Source organism: Rhopalosiphum maidis, chromosome 2 (genome assembly GCF_003676215.2).
Source record: "Rhopalosiphum maidis isolate BTI-1 chromosome 2, ASM367621v3, whole genome shotgun sequence".
NCBI lineage: Eukaryota > Metazoa > Arthropoda > Insecta > Hemiptera > Aphididae > Rhopalosiphum > Rhopalosiphum maidis.
The window spans coordinates 18892288-18912151 of NC_040878.1; the positions used below are offsets into that span (position 1 = coordinate 18892288).

General features: G+C 26.2%; 1 protein-coding gene across 2 annotated transcripts in view; it reads left to right on the plus strand.

The window, feature by feature from the left end:
- LOC113554004 overlaps positions 1 to 14447 on the plus strand; it is a 195750-nt gene extending 181303 nt beyond the window's left edge. For both annotated transcript variants that reach the window (XM_026957630.1, XM_026957631.1), the window contains 11 exons: positions 83 to 334; positions 1051 to 1226; positions 1314 to 1466; positions 2303 to 2609; positions 4923 to 5123; positions 5227 to 5377; positions 6004 to 6232; positions 8994 to 9123; positions 9347 to 9482; positions 10111 to 10314; positions 13321 to 14447. In XM_026957630.1, the coding sequence (XP_026813431.1) occupies positions 83 to 334; positions 1051 to 1226; positions 1314 to 1466; positions 2303 to 2609; positions 4923 to 5123; positions 5227 to 5377; positions 6004 to 6232; positions 8994 to 9123; positions 9347 to 9482; positions 10111 to 10314; positions 13321 to 13931 (2550 nt within the window). In that variant the 3' untranslated portion in view covers positions 13932 to 14447. The remainder of the gene's footprint in view (positions 1 to 82; positions 335 to 1050; positions 1227 to 1313; positions 1467 to 2302; positions 2610 to 4922; positions 5124 to 5226; positions 5378 to 6003; positions 6233 to 8993; positions 9124 to 9346; positions 9483 to 10110; positions 10315 to 13320) is intronic.
- Positions 14448 to 19864: the final 5417 nt, after the last annotated feature.

The following is a 19864-nucleotide window of genomic DNA, read 5'->3' on the forward strand; positions in this document are numbered from 1 at the left end:
TATGCTATAATATATACAATGTTTAAATCAATTATTATTATCATGCGATTTTCAAGCGGAATTATACACGATTAATTTTCAGTTTCGTAAAAAAACGTTGGGTTATGATAAGGTCAACGTGACGGCCGCGAAAACGTTGAGCTCACTGTACAACGAACTTCACACCACAGCCAAATGGTATCCAGGTGAGGGCGAGCCTGTCATCGATTTCCTTGTGTCCGTCACGTCGTACCTACAAAAATCGTACGATTTGGCAGACCTAGACCAAACTTCTGATAGTTTTGACAGCATACTCAGCATGTTGTTGGAAAACGATTCGGTGGTTAATGAAAAGGTAAGTGTTTGTGTATTTCAGCACTGAACGTATTATTTTATCATTGTATTATATTATTACTGTTAGAATTTTTTAACATACATATATATTTTTAGGCTGGTTACCACGTTTTTTTCTGACCAATTTCGCGTTACACTAGCAATTGCAATAAAATTTGAACAAATAAAAATGAATAGTATTTAGTTAAGAGACCGTTATAAATGCCGTGGCATCCAAATAAATTCAAATTATGATGTTATGATTTCGCTTTATAATACCTGCCTGTGTTGCTCCTAGCAACTGGATCCACAGTAGAATAACACGTTAACTAACTAACTAATTTCGCGTTACAATGTCTAAATTTCCCAAATAGAAACCGATTACTATATAAGATATTTTATATATAGGTAGAATGTAGGTAGCTATAATTACATTACCATAGCAACCAATAAAATATCATACCTTAAACTCTGGACACAATTTTTTTTTTCTTAATCATATTTTTCGTGAGGTTACCTCTTGCAACTGATGAGTCATAGATAGCAAACTTGTTGATTCATTTTGTTTTTTAATCATAATTTTAAAACATAATATATGAATATATATGATTCTACGTTTTTTTTCTTACACTAAACAAAATATTAAGTAGCAGCTACGGGTTTTTACATTACTTACATATAGTGGGAATTCGTATTATATTAAATAATGTATGTTTTTTTTTTTTTGTTATCTGGCAGAAAATTGTTCAACTTCTGGATATGATCGAAACGTGGACGCTGTTGAAAGCGTTCTACTTGTTCGCCAACAAAGGAACTAAACAGTACATCAACCAAATCGAAAATATATATGTTGCGTCGGCCTCAGAAGTAGTAAAAAATCATAGTAGAAATGTAACGCACAGGTTTTACGACAAGTACATAAGGCTAATTTTATTTTATTTTATTTTTTAAATCACTTGAGATAGTTTCTTTATTCCAAGTACGATGTATGTTTTTTGCAGACAAATAATTAGGTCCTCACAACAACCAAAAGTAATCGTTTCCATGTGCGACGTTCAAATCGACAAATGGGTTAACAAATCGTTCAATGTAGGAGTCACGATATTCAAAAATTTGTCGGAGTTTTTTCCGAGAAAATATTATATAAGCAAAAGGTAAACAAAAATGATATTATTTGATGCTGCGTTTTTGTTCAATAACTATACGTATATTATTTTTTAAATAGAGCTAACGGAATTAGGATATTTTTGAATATTGCGTGCAGATATTACGTGACTTAAATTGTAGTTGTTGAGATCAAAAAAAAAAACATTTCCTTTGGAAGTTTCCATTTTATTTTCAAATATATAAATGTATTATATTTATGCCGAGTACGCTTTATCCAATTCATTTTCCGTGTACATAATTTTATTTATTTTTATTATTATTATTATTATTCATTCATTTTTTTTTTTTTTTAAACTAAATTCGAAATCCTGCATTTTTACTTATAATTTTATATTATTATATTATATTATTTATAAAAAATACCGAATCAAAAAATCTATACCCCAACGTTAACCGTTTTTATACCCTTGACTGTTATTTATGTCATGTATAATAATACTTTGATTTCGTACGCGCCATAAGTCACGTTCGATGATTAGCATTAGTGATATGGGTTGGAAAATAAAACCATTTCTGTGTATTGAATTTCAAATGGCGGAATGAATAAAAATAATAATTCGACGATTGGTCAGCGCGATGGTATGTCGAGAGAGTCTTAAAGTAACAGCCTTCAGCAGTAAAGTTTTGACATTTGCATTCTCTGGTGATAGTAAATTTATGAAATGTAGATTGTTATCCTGCAGGAGTGGTCGATAACAAGGATACAGTGTGTGTGGGAAAAATAATTGATCTGGATAATTTTTAGTATGCTATAATAATACCACTAACGGAATTTTAATCAGCTATGTAATGTGTGTGTGCATGTGTGTGTTTGGGTTTTCAGCAAAGACGGCGAGATCGAGTACAACGTGATGACACCACTGGTGTCGGTCACCGTGGCGCAGGATGGACAAAGGATACGCAAATACTGGCCGACCATTGTGACTGAGTTGGAGTTCGACCTTACGTTGCCGTGGCTGGTAAACGGAACGTGGAACTTAACGTGCGTGACCACGGCCAGGCTAACCGATCACCAGTGGGACATGTCGTCCTGTCGGGTAGTGAACGTCTGGTCACCATTGTCCAACGTTACCCGTTGCCACTGCCCGTCAGTCGGTCTGTTCACCGTACTCGCCAGAGTGATGCCTCTGGTCAGTATATGATTAGCATTATACTAATAATATTATATATTATAATGGTATACGGCACGCGTAGTTGTAAATATAAATGCTAAGGACTTGTGACCGCCGTCGACAAAACACCGTCTAAAACTCCAATCAGTTGTTTAAACAATCAAGTCTTGTGTGTAAAAAATTTAAGATTGCAACGCCATTTTCTTCTCTATGTCACACAAACAATTAATTTTGCTGGTCATCCGATTTCTGAGCCAATATGAATTCGTTGAAATCGAGAGGCAATTTTATTGGTATATTTTCTGTGCATATAATTTTTTGAACAGCAACATCGATAATCTAAATGTATTGCAATGTATATTATTATCTTTATATGCATCACAAATCAATACTCGTAATGTTCGTTGTTTCTATATCGAACCATAAATTAAATCATTGTCTTGTACAGCCCCAAAAATATCGAATCGTAAATTCTTGTAAGGTTCACATAATTTTGATTAATTTATAGATAATAAATTATTAACAAGTGCAAAACTAAAGCAGCGTTCTATTAATTTTATAATTAAACAGTAAATATATAACACAGTATATATGACAGTAAATAATTAATTTTTATCTTATGTTTTTATATCGTATTATTTATATTATTCGTATTAAATTACACTAGATATTGTACTCATTCCCCTCCATGGGCGTAAATTATTTAATAAATTAAAATAATTAAATAAAAAAAAAAAAAGAATTTATAATACCATTAGAAAATATAAACTATGGCAATAGTCATCGGATTTCATATAAAATTGCCGCAAACGCTTAAGTCGTAAAACAGCACTATAACGCTGAACTAGACAGGGTTCGCCTACCGAATAGTTGTTGGGTCGTTAATTATATGCAGTTAATTATGTGGAATACAAATAGGTATAGCACAGCTGCGTGTACCTATATATTATGTGTACAAAACTTAATAAATTTTTAATTTTTTATATTTTTATTTTTTTAGAAATTTTATCATAGGTACGCTGTATTTTATTAATTATTTTTACATACTATAATTTACTTATAAAATTATAACCATGTCGTGATATTTTCATTAACTTAAATATCTGTTATTTTATTTTTAAAATACATTTTTAATTACAAAATACATAACAAGATACACTGTTATAATCTCCGTTTACCAGATGCCTGTTATACGGTACTTTATTTTTTAATAAGATAAAAGTTATACTTTCTTAAATCTATAGATTAAATGCATCCAATATAAACACAAATAAACCAACCCTATTCTTCAAGTGAAAACATACAAAATAATAAACAAATATAAATGTATTTATGCAAAATCCATAAAGATTCTTCTATCTCGCACTTTTTTTACGGAAAACAATTTACTGAAAAAATTTAAAAATTTTGTTTAAATAAAAATAAAGTATGAAAATAATTCTTTTACTATACATACATACATTACCGCATGTAGTATTACATATAGTATCACATCACATTAAAAATTTAAATGTAAAGGTTTATAATATTACACTGAGTAATAAACCAATAATAGACAGTAATATTTCTCATGATTATTACTGAAAACTATTTCATTCTATGCTCATTACATAAAAATTGTATTTTAAAATTATAGCTATTAACTTTAGTTTTAACAATAACTCAATACAAAATTATAAAAATACTGTTTTTTTCTTGCGTATTGGGTTTTTTCTTTTACGTACATATTTATTAGTATAACAGCATAGATAAAACGGTATTAAAATAGGACCTAAGGGACAATCTTGTTTTAAACGGAATATATGGTCTCTCTACTTTTAGACATATACATTAGCTATAATATCGTCAGCAAAATACTTAAAAAATACTAAAAAATAACTCAGGATTTGTTTGATTTTTCATGAGTTAAACTATTTTGTATTGTAAAAAAAGTGCATTCAAAATAAATTACAAGACTTTTGCTTTGAAAAGAAAATATATTAATGAAAACAAATATTACTTCTAAAATAACACTTAATAGATATTGTAAAAATATGTATTTTTTGTTTTTAAAATACACAAATACATATTTTACATTTTGATTATACAAGAATATCACAACAATAAAGCGAGTACGGTTCATTACTAAAAATAATTTCATAATAAATCCACTATCTGTGTAACACTGTGTTAAAAATAATATGCACAACTTTTACAATATTTCGAACATAACTTTCGTTACACTATACGTATACCTATATTTTTGTCAAAACAAACGTCCGCAATTCAAAACGGTTTAGAATTTAATTGAATAATGTATGTTGTTTTTTTTTTATTTGTTCTCTTACTTAGGACGAAGGAGGTCAAAGTACTTCAAAACAAGATGTGATAATTGTGTTCGGATGTGCTTGTTGCCTGGTGCAATCGGCGATGTCTCTAATGCTGCTGGTCACTCAATGGGTTAAACACCCGACGTGCATTGTGTACTTAAAGATACAACTGTGTTTCGCAATTATAATCCAGATGTGCATGTTTCTTTACTCAACGAAAAATGTAAATGATCGTCGTTATAATTATAATTATAATAATTACTGTTTTTATTTTCAAGACGTTCTGTTTTGAATATGTTTAACGACAACAAATTTACCATTTTCAGAACGACTATGGATATTTTTCGCTGTACTTGCAAATAGTGACCATAGTAGAGATAACGTCACACTTGAGTCAGTTGCTCATCGTCTACACAGAGATAATTAGTTTCCCGCAGTTTTCCAATATTAAACTTCCAATTATTGGCATAGCGACAAGTGAGGATAATTTATCTATAAGTAACACGCGAGATGTTTTTTATTTTTCATGTTTTCCATTCGGTGATAAATCCTATAATCTTAAATAATTAAAATACTACGTTATCCATTTAGCTGACGTTTTATCAATAACCGTCGCCGTGTTTCATAATTTTTTTTTTTATTTATGTTTTTTCTGAAACGAAAAAAAAATAAATTGAAATTGGTTGACCCTTTACCAATTTTGTGATTTTTCTATTTTATATATAATATTATTTTTTACATTTATAGAAACATATCAATACTTAAGGAATAAATAAATTTCTTTAAAATATGATTAAAACATAAATATATTCCATGCTAATTAAAAATATTATTGAAGATATATGGACTTTTAGACTATTTTGATTTTTAATTCCTCTCAGTCGACATTGTATAACAAACTATCATTATTTTAATTTTCAAATAAAATTTGGTCTATTAGTTTTTTATATATTAACTACATTCTACTTTAACTATGATTATTTTGTTTGTCAACAATTTCAACATAGATACAAATATTCGTGTAGGGATTTTTTTTCAGATACTTATTTTGAAACCATCAATCTTTGACTTATATATGTTTGACTTTTTTTAACGTTTTTCAGCTACACCTGTATTATTTGTGCTCAGTATTATGTTAAGTTTGAATATTATTGGCGCTAAGCCTATTCGGCCATGGTGGTCATGGGAGAACTCTGCATTTATCTACATTTATTTAATAATCTTCGTACTGCTCATGATTATGTACTTATCAGTATTAACAATCACCGTGCCTAAGTTGAAATTTATAAAACAGAAACTTCAACGGAACACACCAGCTAATATGAAAAAAAGGTAAGACTTTTCTAACGTACTTTTTTATTACGCATTTGTCAGTAATTTTATTTATCAAGTTTCTCTTTTCCAAGTAACGCATTTACTTTCACTTAACGACTTAAGTGATGATTTTCCACAAGTCAGATTTAATTAGGATAGTACCTACGCATTATTGTAACCATTATACTTAACAAACCTACAAATACTGATGAGTCATTTCAAAATTATTTGTGGTCGATAGCTTATATAATTGGTAATTTCACTCATAGTTAAAAGGTGAAAAAATATTAACAATAATAAATAACTAAAATGTGTTTAAATACTGTAAAAATGTATAAAGTAAATTATTAAAAATAATTATAATAACAGTCACAATATGATACTTATACGTATCGTTTTTTTCTTATTCTATATTAATAACAGTTTTAAACTAAAAAAAAATAATAATAATATCAATAAGAATATAAGTATATTTATTAAAGATAATATAGATTTATTTAATAAATATATCATAATGTTCTTAAAACTTGAAAAGATAAACTAACAAACATTGCTTATTTAAATATTGAAAAACTCCCTACTTATATCAATCTGTATTGATAGTAATATAGCGTATTGGAAAATTATAGAAATTAAAAGTAAAAATAAAAAAAAAAATTATTTATAAAGTTAAAATACTCAATATTTTGTCTTTTGTTTGATTATAATTATTATTATTTTTTTTTATAATTATATTAATTAATACAAACTGTAATATTTGCAGCTGTTTAAAATTATAATAAGTAAAAATATATTATTATATTTTGTTTATATTCATATATACATATACACATATATTGATATAATTTATTTTTGTACAAATTTCGACATCATTGAATACTAATACATAATATTAGTTATATAAATGGTTAAAAAAGCAATACCTATGTCAATGCTCTAAGAAATTACGCCACAATAATTTTATCATCTTCTAAGTACATCATTTATGATATTCTAAAACAAATACTACAAAATATTCAATAAGAATTATATAATTAAAATTTTCTCTAGAGAGTTGTATTAACTTAAATAGTAATTAAATTTAATAAGTCAAATATTTAAAAAAAACAGTTAAAAATAACTATACATTGCGTTGATAGGTACACAATAAAATTAATAGAATCATTAAAACACTATAACTATAATAACATTTTTTTTCCTTTGAAGATACTAAACTTAATCCTTTTAGTAGTATATTTTATTATTAACATAATATTAATTTAAACCACATATTGTTTCGTTCATAATTTACAAATTTTATTATCCACAAGATTTTTAAAAATTAAACTGTTAGTTATTAAGAATCGATGTAATGAAAATAACTAGGTATATTTGCATATTTTATTGCAATGACAAAACAATAAATTTAAAAATTCGTATTCTTAATTATCTTAATTGTTTATAAAGATTCTTGAAAAATTAAGATTCTGTTTATTTTTATACTGACAAATAAACAATTACAGAATAATTTAGTACCATTATTAATTTATTGTAGAATATTTTCAAATTCGACCACATTCAAAATAAACATATAATTTGTTTTTTTAAGTTGTTAATCATACTGTAAGTTTTCAAAACTATTCTGAATTTTTTGTACGAGAAAATTGTAAAATCCATACAACTTTTTGTTAGCTTAAAGTATCTAAAATAAAACAATTTTGATCCATTTTTAAGAGAATATAATATAATCAAAAAAAACGTAAAAATAAAAATTTAAGAATTACTAAAAATTACCTATACAAAAATTTAAAATAATATTACAATTGAAAAAACATACTTTGAAAATAAAATGAATATAATACATGAGTGGCCAATACGAATGCATTTGCAAGCTACATAGATAAATACTATGATACCAAGAAATAAAATATTTATAAATACATTTTATATAATTTGATAAATTTTTATAAATATTTACCAACAAACTTAAAATTCATAATAATAATAAGTATGATGTTATTAGTGATGTTATAAAAAGACGCGAGCCGTATCTGACTATGACGAGAGCCGCAAGTTGGCTATCCGTGGTATAAACCAATGTTGTTGAATTTTTGCTCCTACAAAAATATTAAATAAATATTCTAAATAAAAACATTTATTTTCTGATATTTAATAAGACGTTCCACACACGTAATGCATTATCTTAATATAATTACGAATAATTTTTAGCTATAATAAGTTACAGCTACTTATCGAAAAAAAAATGTCTTTTCATACCCAACCTTATATATTGATTAATCTTATGTAATTTTAAATAGTAGCAATAATAATTAATTTATTTTATAACCCAAAATATTACTTTAAAGTTAAAATACCTTGATTTAGTTATTTTACATAAAATGTAATAACATACTATAATTTCATAAAATTTAAATTAATAATTTTCAAATATTAAGCCATAAAACCGGCTTAAAAAAATATTTTACTTAGATATGTGTGTAGAAAAATCGTTTGATGCTTAAATGTTAGTGATACAGACGAGTTTTCCCTTCATAAATTCTCCGTAAAAATGTTAAACAAAACTTTATGAATGTAACATAAGACACGCGGTGCATAATATCAACATGTTATTCTCAAAGAAGAAAGTTTTTAATATATTCTTCTATAGCCTTTCAAAACGCATTTAATCACATTTAGAGTACATAGATTGCAAAATCCCTTATTTTTATGAAATACATTTCACTTTGAAGCACGTCTATTTAATAATCTTGTACGTAATATTTAATATGTTTACACTTAGAATGGGACTTATAATCAGATCAGTAGCTATCCTGTTAACCGTCATCGTAACGACCGTTTCCAGTATCCTGCACATAATCTATATGGGAGATTTTACCAAGTATTTTTTCAGTTCATCGTGTGCCATACAAGTAAGTGTACTCCATCTAAGAAATTAATCGTTCCTTGTAAATTTGCGTACATTCACTGGCAGATAGCGTTGTCTGTTTGTCTAAAAATATTTACGTTTATGAATTAGTTGTTTTCCTTTAACCATTGAATAAAGTGAAAATAAACATAAAAAAATAGGTTTTAACTATATAATATATTTATTTTATAATAAATTGTTACCTAACCATGTGTTCTGTAATTTAGGGTTTTGTCGTATTGTATTGCTACGTGTTGCACTCGGAAGATCCATTTGACTTGAGAACCGTTTACCGATCAAAATCGTCACCGCAACAATCATTTGATGATAACCATTCGGATTCTGCCGGAAGTCCATTAAATCGTAAGTATGAATAGTGATTATCAATACAGATTGGAGAGAAAAATAAGTATCATTTAAACGATAAGTAGTACCTATTTAGTAAACTTAATTTCCAACACATAAGTCGTTAAAAACTCTGTCGATACTACTTGATTGACCTTGCTAATTATTGTAATGGCGTAAAAATGCATGGTCAATTTGTATAAGTAATTCACACGTTTTTTTTAATGATAGAGAGTACTAATATTTATAATATTTTTTTTTCCATTTAATATTAGGCAAGTTTAACAAAATATTTTTGAGTGAAATAAATAATAATTCGAAAACGTTAGATGTGAATATTATAACTTTGAAATCATCTCATTGTGTGTATTATGATAAATTTAAATATATTATTGTAAAACGTCACACAAAAAATGGGTTTATATTTAATGTATATTATTATTGAATAAATCATCAACTGTGATGTGTACACGTAACCGTGATGAAAATTAAACAAACGCCATTTAAGTAATAGATCTGTAATACATAACATGACAATAAGAAAATATCAATAATTAAATAAACAGCTTATGATGACATTAATTTGTATATTAATAACACTTATAACATTAAATTATTTCGTCTAATAAAAATTTTGAAATTTCAGATTTTTCTAAGAACACTATAGATTACGAGATAAAACAATCAATAAAAAGTGATATACTGGAAATAACAGATAATCCACAAGAGTATTTTATCACACAAGAAAAACCAGTATCGATTGTCAGCAACCTTACTAGCTCGTTAAAAAAACTTGATAATAATACCGAGCCAAAAAAGTCAGTAACCTTTCGTCATGACTTAATTACAGGTAAAATAATCAACGCGATATGTAGGTAATTTAGTACCTGTATGCATGTAGAAGATTATAAACAATTAACTAAATTCACTATCCACCAATATAACATAGATAATAAATATTACTACTGTAGGCTTTTCAAATACGATTTTAAATTTAAAACGAGTAGTCGTAATCACATTTTGCATTTTATTAAGTAAAAAAATAAAAAATAAAATAAAACATAAACAGTAAATAAATTTTACTTCTAGTATTTATTTTTTCATTTAAATAATTATACAACATGTTTATATTCAACACAATAAGCTTAAAAAAGACCAATAATTATATACAATAACTTGTAAACATGAAGAAAGAACCATTGATGGTAATTCGGTGTATAGGTATTGTGGTTTATTTTTATTCTCGTTCTTCATATTATGTAACTATATGATCGTGAGGGCTGTTTGTATTCTAAAGAAGAATTAGTAATGATTTATAGGTTTGACTTAACCAAGATGATTCAAAATAATAATAAATTGTAGTAAAAAAAAATAAATTAAATATTTAATTGTATGCGAAAATATAATATTACATTTATTCCCGGGTCTTGTTTAAATTGTTTTTTTAATTAGTATTGATTAATTTTAAAAAATGAATAATATAATTAATATATTTTCAATAAATAAAATTATTTTAATTATATTTTATTTATTGTTTGTTAATAAAATAAAACTAGATGCATTATTTTTTATATTCAATTTATTATTTTATATAATATTATTAATTAACATATTCGATATAATTCTGTAATTGTTCGTAGATCGCTCAAAGCTTACCTAATTAATACATTTTAGAAGACATTTCGAACAATTAAAATTAATAAGTATTTTTAAATATTTTTTTGATTAATGTGAAAAATTAAATAAGAACAACAAATGTAAGGCACCATTTAATTTTTAATTATTATTATTATTTAAATATTATTTAACTACAGTTTGATAATATTATAAATGGTATCGGAAATATATTACAACTCAAGTTTATAATTAATCGACGAATGATTTATTATCGCAAACGTTTTTCATAGTATAAATACACAAAATTGAAAATTATATATTTAATACAAACTTTAAATATTTTAAATTATTCATAAAACTCAAATAGTATGATGCATTATAATAATGTGAATATAGTTCATAAATACTATAAAATATCTCATAACTTATATATTTAAATAACTATTTGAATCAATATACTTGTAAATATAGTAAAATATACTATTGTCAGCTGCATTATTGTAGTATTAATATTCAAACCAAAAATAAAAGGCTTTCTTAAATTCGTTTTGTCTTATTGCGACTTTCAAACATTTTTAATGTTATAATTATATTTGTATAGTATACCAATATAATATTTAATACATGAAACGTATTTAATGAATTAAAATACCTTAACCATAGTAATAAATTTATATATCTGAAACCATTATTTTCTTATATGCATTTAATTTGATTTAATAATTTATTGTATTATAATTTAAAAATGTTAAACTTATTTGGTTTTTTAAATAGATAGAATATTGATATGTTTTATATTGCAAAATACGTTTACGTAATCTTTGAGAAATATTACCTATCTTTTTTTTTTACAAAACGTATTTACTATGTAGTACCTATACTATAGTAAATGTAAGTTATATAATCTACCTTACCTTAAATATATATATATATAATATGTTTATAACTTTGAAAGATAACATATTATTGATATTCATTGTGCTACTAAATCATATTGATGATCAAAATATGATAGAACTATATCGTTAATATGCTGATTCGTTGGTACTGTATTGTTGTAAAACCCTTTACTTCAGTCTATATTATACACATTATATACTCTACAATATAATAATATAATATTTATAATATAATTTGAATACATTTTGGTACAATTTGTTTCCGTTGTCCGCTTTAAATACACATAATAATTTTGTTGAAACAATATCTTCATTGATTTTTACACCTTTTATAATATACTTCTAATAGTTCTAAATATTTATTTTTTTTTATACATATATATATCGGTATAACATATTTTCTTATTGAAATTATTTAAAGCTCTAGTACCTGTTGGCTGTTTTTTTACGCCACCCCTTGCAATTCAAGTTATAATTTATTTTTAAATTGTCATATTTAATTTTCATATGAAGATCGATATTTTTTTTCAATTCGAAAATGTATGTATAACAAATTTAACTATAAAAATATAATTCCCTTAAACTACTTTTCTATTTTTCCTATTTTTGAACTGTTTCTAGTAACTACCACCTCCTGCATTATTTGGACGATGTATCTTGTTCTGAGTCACCACTTAATTTAATTTACAGCTGTTTGTAAGTATTTTTCTGGGAGAATGAAAAGAATTAGATTATCAGAAAATCAAAACATCAGTAAATGGTTTTTACTTTTACAACTATTAAATACAATTTGGTCTAAATAAAATTTAACTGTTTATTGCTTTCTAATTTATTAAACTGAACAATATATTAAGTAAATCTAACCTTGTCAGTTGTCTTACACACCTTTAGACTGTTAGGATAATTTTTTCAATATTCCTGGTCTCGTTTATTTAACATACTAATATTTTATATGAAGCGTATTTTTTTTCATTACTTCAGGTCAGGAACTTTGTTTTTCTTAATTAACTAAACCATTAGCCAGAGTATATTAATGCTTATAGGTACTGTTAAAATTTTTCTAAAACTTTTATATAATCAATATAAATATGGTTAAAATATTATTTCAGAACATTGTACATATTATATTTTACAACTTCTAAAAACCAATTGTGATCTCAGATATCAGTTTTTAAATCTCTTTATGTTTTATTTTCTTGCAATTTACTGGTCTATGTAGGTTAGGTATACAGATGTTTTATGGCGATATATATTATTGTTACATTAATTTATATCTGACGATTTACTTATGTACATTTCTATAAAATTGCATCGATCATGTGTTCCGTTTTATAATGCAGGGTGTCACGAAAAGTCATCCGATGGTCACGACACTGACAGTGGTTGTGGTGGTTACTGTGGAAATGGAGATAAGAGTTGTTGTTCGTACCGAAACAACAGTCGGTCACCATTATTGGAGACGACGGTTACCGATTCTGCAGACATCGTAGACGACTGGCAGCCGGTGGACTTCGTGGATGCCTCGCAACCGACTTCGATGCCGCCACTGCCAGCCGGAAGCGATACTTCTATCCGGTGCGTGGTACAACCACCACCTGATATGTTGGCTACTCACGTGTGCGTTGAAGTCGGCCTGGTCAAACAGCATGCCATCACTGCGGATGACTCCCCGACAATCGTCGTGTGCAGTGTGGACGTGGAACCATGCCGGCAGCCCCATATGCTATTCATATCCGGAGCGACCGACAAATCGTTATCGGCGACACCCGAACGGTCCGAAGGCTCCGTTGATGATAGTGACGACGACGACGTTCTTGACCGAATATCGCAAGACTTGGATTATCTGCTGAACCGGAAGAACGTCACGGGCTCAAACGTAGTCGATTCGGATGGCGATTGTGATGCTGATCGCAATCATAAAATAAAAACCAAAGACCTGGCCAAACTCTAAGACACAAGACTATGTTCACAGGCTTTGAAGAAACCAAACACCAATGCGAACTATATCTGATCATACTCCAGCACCTACTGAATCACACTCACGCCGAACAGTGAACGCGTTTTTGTTTACCGTTTGTCTCGAATTTATATTAATTTACATATGATTATTATTTATATGTTAAATAATAACTATTTACATTTTTTTTCATGTTAAAATTATATATTTATTTAAATAATATGTGTACACGATATTATATCATCGTTGCATTATTAATACGTTCGTTTTTCGAATACATTATTACTATTATTACTATTATTTTTACTATCATAAGATTGTAATTCTTAAGTGTTTTGTGTACAGGTAAAAGTATTATTATAATTATTTATACTCTTTTTTTTTAAATATAAATCATCGTAATGCCACACACGATGATTTTCAAAACAAATGTTATAAAATGTATTTGTCATTTGTAATATACCATTTACAAGCTGCAGAATAATACACATACATATAATATTATTATGATTTATGTATTTCTATTATTATTATTTTGATACCGTGAGTCATAAATTATGCAGCATGATTGTTTGTCAATTTTTCGTCATTTTTAAACAGAAATGTATTTCTTCAGCCACCCATACTTCAACCGTAATTACTTAAATGTACCATCATTTTATCATCGCATAACAGCAAGAACCGGAAATGCAGTACTTAGAATGGATAATAATAATTTGGAGTATTGAATGTTGTTGTCGGTGAACTCTATTTTCAATTATTTTTTTAAGAAGACAATAATTTTTTGAATCACCGGTATTTTTAATGGGTATAAATATGAAAAAAAAATATATAATAATGCCATATTTGTACACATTCAGTTGTATTTAATAAACAAACAAAAAATATTTATTTGTGTAACATTTTTTTTAAGAAACAAGGAAAACGTATGTTCGATGCACAATTTTAAAACCTAAGAGTCAGAAAATAGTGAATTCATATATACTATATTATTCTGTAGCAACTTTTAAAAAAGAACGACGTTGCAAATTGCAATTACCCACTAAACAATAATTTACTTTACTAAAACCTAAGAATGAAACATATATTGTTTCAAATAATGGTGAAAGAAAATTGTTTAGTGCACCTACTCATATAAAAATAAATAATTAAGGTCTGTATAATATTATAATCCAAAAAACAGTTATAATTAAATGCTATTTATGCCATTTAAATAACTAAGGTAATAGAGTTATGGTAAATATTATTTGAAAATAATTATTTTACCTATATTAATTTTGAACAAAATATTATGCATTTGAAACATGTGTTAACACCCAAGGTGCCAAAAATGGTTTTTTGTGATTTAATGGGCTAAATCAGCGAAAAAGCTGGTAAATATGAATAGCACTAAAATATTTTGAAGTCTAAAATAGATATATAATTTTAAAAATAATTCAATTAATAAATTGTAATGTTAACCAAACAAAAACAATATAAAAAATATGTTAAAATAAAACAACCTTATTTTAGTGTTAAATTTTATGCAGTGAGAAAATTAATTGTGTAATGAAAATTGTTACTTGGTTGTATTATGGGCGATATTTGTATTCAGTTTAATTCTTTACTAAAATCCAGAAGAGTTAGGATAATATTGTTTGTGCAGTCATAAAAAAATCATTAAAAAAATCCTGAAATAAAATAAACAAATTTATAGTAACTGACCGAATGATATTCAAAATTATAATAATAGGCTAGACAATTCAACATTTGTTAAATTATATATATAATATATATAATAATAATAATATAATTAACAACATAAAATTAATTCTGCAAATTCAAATTTGCAATGTCTCACGTTTGTAAGACTGTGGCATAACTTGCGGGTATGACGTCCTACATCCTCTTAATTTTTGATATTCTTATTATAAAATATCGAATCATAAAGTGCAGATTGAATAATGTTATTTTTTATTATTTATTTTTATTGTTTAACTTCAACAAAACCTATTTTTTTAAATTTTTTATGACGTTTTTAAAACAAAATATAAAACATATATATCTAACCCATTAAAAAAGCTATAATTTAAGATAATATTATGTATGATGTTGATAATCAATTTTTTTTCTTTTTGAAAAAAATATACCTATAAATACCAATATTTACTGGTAAAGAATCAAAACCTTAATTCTGTAATTTTAAGAACCGGAACCGAAATCGGTACCGATTTTTTTTCTTTGAAAAACCAAATTGGAACCGAAAAAATCATAAAGTTTCCAAGCTACAACACGTTTCGGCACTCTATATCCCTAAAAAGATACCACGTTTGAGCACTAAAATGTAAAATGTATATACCTTTGTTTAAAAAGTATATAAAATATGTACATGCATGCATAGTATATATTTACAAATATACATATAATCAAAATAATATAAGTAATATAATGTAATGTAAATAATAAAGTAATATAAGTAATAAAAATATACAATAATGTACCTACAAAGTTTTAAAAAATACGTAAGTTATTAATACTCGTGTTAAATAAAAATAGTAATATTATATTAATCAAAATAATGAAGGTATCAAGTTTAATAAAAAAAAAAATAATAATAATATATTATGTAATTATAATATTTATTTATTATTTTATTTCCTTGATAACGAATTCCCATAATGTTTAAGTATTCAATTAGTGTTATATCTCCTTTGTCATAACTCATAAGCATTCCAATTATCAATCGAAAATTTCCTTTTAAGTTCAGCCTCTTTTCTAGTTTAATTGAATTGATTTTTTTTTATGCTATTTATTTTTAATGCAGTTTCTGCCTGAATGTTAGAACGTCTACTACATGGTGTATGTTTGGATGCGGATGGTAAAATTGTGCATTGAAATGTTTATGGAAAGTTTCGGGTCCATTGGTTATTCTACTATTATTTATGGGAGTTTCTGCCCAAATATTTGGTGGAAATTGAGACTCTTTATTAATATAATTTTCTAAAATATTATCAGTAAACGTATGTTTATCCGTTGGAGCTATAGAAATGAGCTCAACAAAACCATCATCAACTTGTTCAGATGGTAAGAATGCTAGACCAAACAAATATTTTAGCCATAAACCTATTTCTGTATTATTTTTATACTAATTAGGTAAATAATTATTTTATTGGATTTTACGATACCAGCTTTGACCTAAATGAAATTGGCACGCAATAATTTGTACAGTTGGAAACGATTCTTCGATTGCAATATGTGCACTTTTTTCAAAATCCAAATGTATTTTGTTAATTTGTATTTCTTTGTTAATTAATTTTTTACAAAGTTCTTTTATTAATGTCCACATTTCTTATATTTATCAGTTGATTTCGAATTCAAAAAACAATAAATCAAAGGCAGATAATAATTGTTTTGTAATATATGGATTGTATATAGTTGATAAAAATATGACGTACAATATGTAAAAGTACCATCAGCAAAAATTTCACGTACTTCACACAACATAACTAAATTTGTATAACAAGTGAATATTGATTGGTATGCTTTCATTATTTTTCATAAAACAAAATTGTTCTTTATTATTAGCAATTATATAATTTTGATTTGAAAACAGTTGATGCTTAGCCTCGTCTATTGATTTAGGAATAGTTAATATTAGTTTTCACCTAGCTTCATTCATAGATTTCCTTAATAAACGCACACCTGAATGACTTATATTAACAGTAGTTTGATCTTTAAGTACTTTTCTGATTATTCTATTTGGTTTAGTAAACACATCATCAATGGCCTTTTGTTAAAAGGTAGACATTACTTTTTGTCGATTTAAAATATTTTCAGAAGTGGCCGGATGATTGTGATCATTTTTTTGTGAAATTATTAAATCAAGATTCTCACCAATGGTTGCTGTTACGTTACATTGACGATTTGTAAATCTGAAGTGAAAAGTTCGGTCCTTCAATTGTTTATTTTCACTTAGCTTATATCCCTGTATTATAACACATCGTCTTCCTCTTTTTGTTACAAATATATCATCTATGGAGTTCATAGTAAGAATATTTACATAAGCAACTACGGCACTACACACTTGACAAGCGACTACGGACTGATTGTCTGATATGGACTTATGGTGAAATAAATATGGATAGGTACCTATTACATTTTGTTACTTACACTATTAATACAACTTTAGAAATTACAGATAAATAGATTTTCGATATTTTCAATAACGTCTGTGATTTCGCATTTTATCGCTTTCTACTATAATATTTATTATTGTAGGAAGTCCCAAATGCGGTTATTATTGTCGTGCTCATGTAATGTATGTGACCGCTCCGCTTTTTTTTTACTTAGCTTCACGCCACTACCGTCGCGCTGGATTAAAGGTATATACAAATATACAGTATATACTTACCTATATATGTTACCTATATGATTTTGATATATATGTATATTTGTATATATATATATTATGCATGTATGTACATATTTTATATACTTTTTAAACAAAGGTATATACATTTTATATTTTAGTGCCTAAACGTGGTATCTTTTTAGGGATATAGAGTGCCCAAACGTTGTATGGATTATGAATACTAAACAGGTAAAAATGCCCAAACGTGCTGCACCGCAAGCCCTGAATGGAACTCATATTATTTTATAATAATTTTAAGTAAAATATTTAATATGTTTTTATCTTTAACATTTTTTCCGCAACTTTTTGTAAACCAGTTAATCTATGTTGTCTCGATGCAATGATGTTTTCATTATTTTTGCAAAAATTACAAATAATAGCAAAAACAAAGTTGATTTCCAACGCTATTATTATTTTTCATTTATTTTTTATTGATAATTTACAGTGTAAACTCATCTAAAGTTTCCTGAAATGCTTAATTATTATAATTATTATTACAGGTTATTACGACAAGTTGTTTCTATTAATAAAAATTATACACGTATTATTAGTTTCATCATGTGTATTTACAGATTACGGAACAAGTTCCGTACTACTAAAAATCTGTGTCCGTTTCGTAAAAAGTTATCCATATGGTGTAATTACGCAATGTGTAAAAAAAGAAGTTCTGTTTCGTAAACTGAATGAAATTTCTATCTATTTCATGAAACTGGACGGAAAGCGAAATGGATGCGACATAAATATATATTATATACTAAGTACACACTATAAAAATAATCGACGAACAAAAAAGACACACTCGAAACTTTAAAATTCTATCCAAATTATTATTTTTATCAAAATGATACAACCACGTTACATAATTGGTGGAGAAACCGTCAGACTTTTAGACCCATATAGGTATAAGATTATTATAAAAATATTTAATTTATATTTCTCTGTTTATTTTTTATTATTTAGTTTTTTACATGTAAATGAAAACAATGGTTTTGTGGCCATTTAAAACTGTTAATTCTATTTCTCATAGTAATTATTTGTATACATAAATTTAATTTTACTCAAAAATATTATGTAGTTAATTTACATTTTAAAGTATATAATTCTTCACAAACGTAAAAGGAGCTAATATAACTGTTATCAATAATAATATCTTTTATTTAAATTAATTTTACCATTGAAAACAGATATTAGTCTCGATGCTTATAATACTTGTTTAAATGTAGTTGGAAAATCATACATAAAAACTAGAGCAGAGAAATAAAACAACAAAACATAATTTTTGAATATATTTCCTCATCAATATTATTAGAAATAGATATATTTATAAGGTTTAAAAAGTAGACAAATGGATAGCGCTCGGCTGTACTTTAGTTATAGAGTGAGTCGCTTTTATGGGTGTGTTAAATTTGAATTTAATTATGTATATATTATGTATAACAGTATAACACAGTAAATTGTATATATATATGTAGTTTTTTATTTAAGTCATTTATTTTACTTTTGGTATAACAGTAGATTAATATAATTTTTTGAAAAT